Source organism: Caenorhabditis briggsae (assembly GCF_000004555.2).
Source record: "Caenorhabditis briggsae complete genome, chrV, whole genome shotgun sequence".
NCBI classification, from domain to species: Eukaryota; Metazoa; Nematoda; class Chromadorea; order Rhabditida; family Rhabditidae; genus Caenorhabditis; species Caenorhabditis briggsae.
Window position 1 is genome coordinate 16,441,464 of NC_013488.2, and position 6,869 is coordinate 16,448,332.

The 6,869-nt window shown below is 38.7% G+C and overlaps 2 protein-coding genes across 2 annotated transcripts; both read right to left on the reverse strand.

Annotated features, from left to right (window-relative positions):
* Positions 1-2,300: 2,300 nt before the first annotated feature.
* Positions 2,301-3,494, reverse strand: CBG27287 (the record flags this gene model as incomplete). The annotated part of the gene is made up of 3 exons (XM_045238334.1): positions 2,301-2,495; positions 3,095-3,248; positions 3,298-3,494. The coding sequence occupies 3 exons, from the start codon at positions 3,492-3,494 to the stop codon at positions 2,301-2,303; spliced, it is 546 nt and encodes a 181-aa protein (XP_045100662.1).
* A 1,012-nt stretch (positions 3,495-4,506) lies between these two features.
* CBG27288 lies at positions 4,507-6,614 on the reverse strand (the record flags this gene model as incomplete). The annotated part of the gene is made up of 4 exons (XM_045238335.1): positions 4,507-4,614; positions 4,663-4,879; positions 5,371-5,867; positions 5,913-6,614. 4 exons carry the CDS (start codon positions 6,612-6,614, stop codon positions 4,507-4,509), a joined length of 1,524 nt encoding a protein of 507 aa, XP_045100663.1.
* Positions 6,615-6,869: the final 255 nt, after the last annotated feature.

Genomic DNA, 6,869 nt, shown 5'->3' on the forward strand with positions numbered 1-6,869 from the left:
AGTAAATTTAATATTTTCCCGCCGGGTTACTGTCGCACTCGTTTCAACTGTTTCCGGTGGGGGTACGACGAATTCGAACGTTTTCAAAATCGAACAGACCTAAAGTCGAACTGATTCAAATCAGAACAGTGTCTTTCTCGAACAAGTATCAAAACAGAACAAGGACAAAATCGAACTGTTCTAATTCGAACTGTGCACTGTCGAACTGTCCCAAATTGGAACGCTGTTAGCCACCGAGCGCGATTGCATTATTTTTCTTTTCTCATTGTTTTCTTCGCAAATTTTGAATTTGATCGAGAATTTGAAGAGAAATGCAAGCGCGCTCGGCGGCTAACAGCGTTCCAATTTGGGACAGTTCGACAGTGCGCAATTCGAATTAGAACAGTTTGATTCTGTCCTTGTTCTGTTTTGATACTTGTTCGAGAAAGACACTGTTCTGATTTGAATCAGTTCGACTTTAGGTCTGTTCGATTTTGAAAACGTTCGAATTCGTCGTACCCCCGTTTCCGGTTGTTTACGCTTTCAGATATTTGTTTACAAACATCGCATACACTTCGACTCAACCTTTTTTTTCTCTGACAAGGATAATACTCTCCTTGATAAAATTACAGAATACATCGGTTTTTTGAAGAAAAATGCTAAAAATATTGATTTAAAAAGCTAAATGCCAATAAAACCCATAAAAATCGCCCAAAATCCCTAAAAGGAAGCCAAAAAAACACTTGAAATTTCAATATTAATATATTTATTTGCAATGCATGGGGGGAAATCGATAGATAATTTGGCAAGAAATGGGACCTGTACAAATAAAAAAGTAAAATGACCAGACGGACCGACTAGAGTCCTGTAGGTCAAGTGGGAGGGATCAGAATATCATAAGGAATCGCTCCTACTCGCTTAGCAAACGCCATCGGACTGAGCTTAGAATTTATCACCTTACATACACGGTTCCACATAGACAAGTTTCTGTGAAGGAATCAGTCAAAGTATTGACCGTTGATTTTGAACAAATACGGGGCTCTGTTAGAATGGCTGGGAAGAATGTAGGACGAAATAGAGGGAAAATGGTATGAGTTTATAACAATTTTGTGATAGGTACGAAGAACTAGAAGGGTGCGGCGATGAAGGGTGGTTAGCATAGAGAACTGGGATAGGCGATCGGTGTATGAATTGAAGGGCATATTACATCTCTGAAAGACTTTTCTGGTGAAATAACGAAGAGGAGATTCTAGTTTATTGGCAAGTGTGGCATTGGATGGATCGAAAAGTTCACAACCGTATTTGAGGACCGGTCTAATGTAGGTGTCGAAGAGACGGAAATATAAACAAGGGTTCTTCGATTGGAACGTTTTCAGTATTTGGCGGGACTTGAGTTTAGCAGAGTAGGCAATAAGATTGATGTGTTTGTCGAATTGAAGTTGATCATCAACTAGTATACCTAGGTCCTTGAATGAGCGATGCGGAGTAATGGGGGAACCCTTAATAAAATAAACTGTCTTAGGATTGCGTTTACCATAATGCATAACGGCCGTCTTATTTTCGGCTAGTTTGAGTCTCCAGATGTCACACCAGTGCTCGACGATTTCGATACTTCTCTGTATATCCAATGGGTCGGAACCGGTTATTTTTAGGTCGTCGGCGAACGCCGTGACATGAACATTAGGAGGAAAGAGGCCGAGTAAGTCGTTAATGTAGATCAGCAACAAAAAGCGGTCAGTGACACTTCCTTGGGGGACTCCGGATTTGACAACAATCTCGCTGATTGGCATTAGGCCATTAACCTTGACGTTGGATGAGCGGTTGCTGAGAAAGGACTCGAACCAATCGCAGCATCGTTCATCAATACCAATTCGCCTCATTTTCAGCAGCAAGAGATTGTGTGGGACAGTGTCGAATGCCTTGCGAAAATCAAAGTAAATAACATCTACGAATTGTTGCTTATTTGCTAAGGTTTTCTGTATTCTGGAAGTGGACTCAAGGACGGCTAGAACACAGGATCGCTTACTGACGAATCCGTACCGATTCGGAGAAATACTCGGACCGATAGCACGTTTTAGCTCTTCAAGGACTAATCTTTCGAAGAGTCTGGAAAGTGCATAAGTGAGCGTTATGGGCCTGTAGTTATTAGCGTCATATTTGGATCCCTTCTTGAATATTGGACTAACAACCGAGTGCTTCCAGATCTCAGGAAATTTGGCGGAATGATTTGAATTCGTTGAAAAAAACAGCAATTTATTGGAAAAAATAACAACAAATTACAACAAGTAGCAATGATAACAACAACAAAGAGCAAAAAAAATTCAATAAATTCGTTTTTTCATGCTAGTTTTATCCCAGCCAAAGATAATTTTATAGTATGCATTTGTATTGGGGATATCGAGGTCGCGGGCACCACCATCTTCAATTGGTCCAAAACGATTATAGATTGCATGGTAATCGAAAGGATAAATCGGCGGGAAGTACCAGGACTCAATGTGGTGCAGTTTCAGAAGTGTCTGAAATTAAGATAATTTTAATGAAAACTTTCACAATTTCTACGTACTTCCTTCAATTCTTGAAGCTGCTTTAAATCGATATGTGGTAACCGAACATTCCGGATGTTAGGGAAAGCGATAAGATATCACGGCCTCGCGGAAGGGAGCCTAGATTTAAAAATTGGAAAGCGCGCCAAGTTTGGACGCGTTGCGCGGTCGCGTCGCGGCTTTTCGGTGAGTAGCGACTCAACAACGCTTAAATTTACGTATTTTTCAAAACACGTTTTGAAATTTTCGAATCTGGCATGCAGCCAACTTTTGTGCGCGACGAAGCGCGCTTTTTTCAGGTTCCCAACCGCGATGCCGTGAGATATTCAAGAGATAATGGAAGTGTGGGCGGAGGAAATCGTAGAAATCCTGCCCATCCCTCATATTTCACTTCTATAGATTTCCGTACTCCTGGTTTCAAATGCGATAGAGTACTTGCAAATTGATCAGCAGCTGATACAACCATGCGCACATTTTCCACGTGTAGGTTGGCGTTAGAAGGCTTCAGAAGGTTCTCGAGACCGTTGACATCCCGGAAACAGATCTCGAGGAGATCAATATCGGATAACAACCACTTGGCTCATTCTCTTGTAAGCCACAAACACTTCTTCGTGACAGAATTCGGGAATTAAGATTTTATCGATCTCTTTCAGATACTCAAAGAAAATACAGGCTTTGAGGCGGTGCTTGTCATCTGACAGCATTTTTTTCATATCGGAAATCGATCTGGAAAAGTTTTGCTTTTTGAAATTAAAAAAAAAGGAAAATTCTTTACAAATTATCATCTTCTTCATCGAGTTTTCCGCTTGAAAATCTGTCGAACCAAAATTTGAAATCATCCCGACTGATAAAATTGTCTTTGACGACTTTATTGAATTCTTTGAACGATGAATATGCAGATTTTCCATGCAGAAATTGATAAAGAAGCACAGAAAGAATTGCTTTATCGTCGATTTTCAGCAAATCCGACATTTCAGATGAGATTTTTGCATAGTAATCTGCAAGGGAAGTTTCGATAAAAATGTTTCTGTGCGTGTTTGCGTCATGGTGTTTTCACAGTTTTGCCGACCGTAACATCGAAAAAATGTTTTTGTGTGAATTTGCGTCGTGGTGTGTACACATTTTCGCCGATCGTAATCCTTTAGAAATAGCGAGGGGTATTTTGCCTCTGCTTTTTCGCCGATTTTCCTTGATAAATTACAGATAAATCAGTTCTTTTTAAAGAAGGAATGATAAAACATATGAATAAATATAGCTCAGAACCCAGAAAACCTATTAAAATTCCCTAAAAATCCCATCTTAACCTCTATTTCCTATACAATGTTTTTATTTTATTTCAGAATTTTAAATGAATAGGTTTATTTCTTTTTTTTTGGTTCGAAAACGCCGGCAATCGTTGTTGTTTCGAAGCATATTTTGTTCAGGTCGATATTGAATCTGGAAAAAAAATTTTTTAGAAGTTAGAAGTCAAATAAAACTCAAAAAGAACACTTACATCTGCAAAGTTTTCGTTTCGTCGTCAAGTTCGATGCATGAAACGTGGCGTACGCAAATACACACTGACGACATATTGCGGACACATTAATAAAACATCGGGGAATTTATCATGATTTTCTTGAAAAGAAACCGGTCAACATAGTAAGAAATGCGCTTATAAGTTATATAAAAAGGGACAGAAATTAAGAGAAAGCGGAATTAAGTGCGAAATCCTTTTAAAAAAACTAGTCAAAATAGTGAGAAATGTGCTTATAAGCTAGGTAAAAAGGGACAAAAAACATCAAAACAAAGCGGGAAAACAAGGAAAGCATTATTCCAGATGGTTGACATTATTCCAGATGGTAACATTATTCCAGACTCATTATGCTTGTCTGAGGAAAAAAAGGTTGAGACGCAGAGAAAAAGTGTCTGCGTCTCCTGCTTATGTGTGCTATTTAGCCTCACCGCTTCGATATCGCTACCGTATTTAGACTGCAAACAATACTTTCTAACCTTTTTTCTCAGACAAGCATAGAAAATATTCATCAAATTGCGCACAGAATCCGGTGGAAATCAGGAAAAAGTTCAGGATCTCGCCGATGAGGGTTGGTGGAACCTGCAAAAATCGATTTTTTTTTTTCAAAAGAAACATCGAAAATCCTACCTCGTCGTTGTTGTCTCCAATCTCTTGAATTTTCTGAGAAATCGATTCCAATGCTTCTTCAGATCTAAGAGGGCGAATCAGATAAAGCTGAAGGTGTTTGAGAAGTGATTTCAGAGAAATCGACGTTGCGTTTCGACGAATTCTGTTCTCCTCAATACGAATCATCAAAGCGTCGATCAGGGAATTGAAATTTGCAACAGATAGAGTTTGAAAAAGTCTAAAATGATGTAATTTCACAAAAAATCATTTAAACCTTATTTTCTCCAAAGTCGTTCATTTTTCCAATTGCCAGAGAAGCCTTATTTTGGAGACTATTCAGGCCATAGTACATTGCGATAGTTTCAATATGAGTCACAAGAGACATGACGCTGATTTTCGCCTGCGTAGTAGGTGGCCGAGCTGATGATTCATATTCCATCTTCACGCGCTTTGGGAATCCCGGATTGACCCACTCCTGTTCATCAAGCTCATCGTAATCGATTAGTCCGTTGAATTTTTTTCCTCACGGACGTCTTCTTGCTGATAGCTCCTCAACTTTCGCTTGATTCCCTGGTTTCCAGCAGCAGCTGCCTCTTCCTTCATTCCTCGGACCTCTGAACGTCCTTTTCTCTTCCCAACTTGACATAGAACTCCTTGAAAACATTTCACAAATTGGTGATGCTCGGAAAATCGGACAAACTAATAAAATTATCCATTTTTTAGGCTTACATCAGTTTTTTGTGCGTTGAGATGAATGTGCGCAAACGTTGCTCAGATCGAGTACTCGTTGACTTCAATTGTCCGTCGTTATCATCAATAATCATTTGAATATGAGAAACACAGATATAGAATATCCTTGTTTCCAGAGATCCTTCAAGTTTGAACATTTCGGCCAGTACAGTTTTATTGTCTTCCGACTTGATCAGTTGCAAAAGATTTCTCGGCATAGTTTTCTGACAAATTTCGCACTTTAACTTAGTGGATTCTGCGGACACCTTTTCCCCTTTAGAATAATTTTCTTTCGGGTTCAGTTCGACGTCGTCGAAAAAACTATCAGACTTGTTTGCGTCAAAAAAATCGATCGGCTCCATTTTGATTTCTTGTTCTAGGAGATATTCAGGTTTCTGTTCAATTTCTTCTTGTTTAACTTCGACGAAATTCTCATTTTTGAACGCATAATAATGTTTTTCTTCGATGACTTCCTCTTTGATAACCGCTCCGATCATCTGAAAATTGTTCAAAATTAAAAGTATTTTTTAACTAGTACTGACTTCTTTCTCAGTTTTATAATCGCTTTTTTTCGGCTTCAGTTCTGTGTTCTCGAAAAATTTATCCGAATTCTTATTTCTGGAAAAATCGATCGGCTCGTTTCTTATTTTTCGTTTCGGAAGAAGACCAATTCCGCAATCAGCTCTCGATGATGTCATGTCTTTCCTGAAAACTCTAATTTTCAAATGGATCGATTTCTTTTTGTTGACTTGCATCATTCTTTTGTTTTGTGTGATGAATGAACGCAAAAGTTGTTCAAATGGAGTTTTCGGTAACTTCCATTTGCCGTCATAATCATCGATAATCGTTTGAATATGAGAAACACAGACAAAAATCGTCTTTGTGTTGTTAAAGCCTTTAATTTTGAACATTTCAGCCAACACAGTTTTATTGTCTTCCGACTTGAACAATTTCAAACAATTTTTCGGCATCATTTTCTGACAAATTCCGCATTTAAACTTTGTGGTTCCTGTGATGGACACTTTCTTCAGTTGGACCGCTTCGAAAAATTCATCATCCGGCTCATCAGCCTCGAATAACTCTGAGGGATTTATTTTGATCTCTTGTTCTAGAAGATATTCAGGTTTTCGTTCAATTTCTTCTTGTTTCACTTCGGCGTATTCTCCATTTTTGAACGTAAAATTGAACTCCTCTTCGATGATTTCTTCTTTGACAACTGTCTCATCCATCTGGAATTTGTTCATAATTTAAAGTCCTGAATGACAAAAAAAATGTTTTCATCTGTGGAACTGTTTGTAGAGAAATATTCTAGAAAACTACAGAGAATAAAGCTGAAGTAATAACTTCAAAATCAAAATCGATTATGTCGGCGAATTCGATGCAAAGTACGCAGAGACACGCCGACGGCATTTTGCGTACAAGATGAATTTTGAAAATCGGGTGCAATCCGCGTCAATGGGGGTACGACGAATTCGAACGTTTTCAAATTCGAACAGACC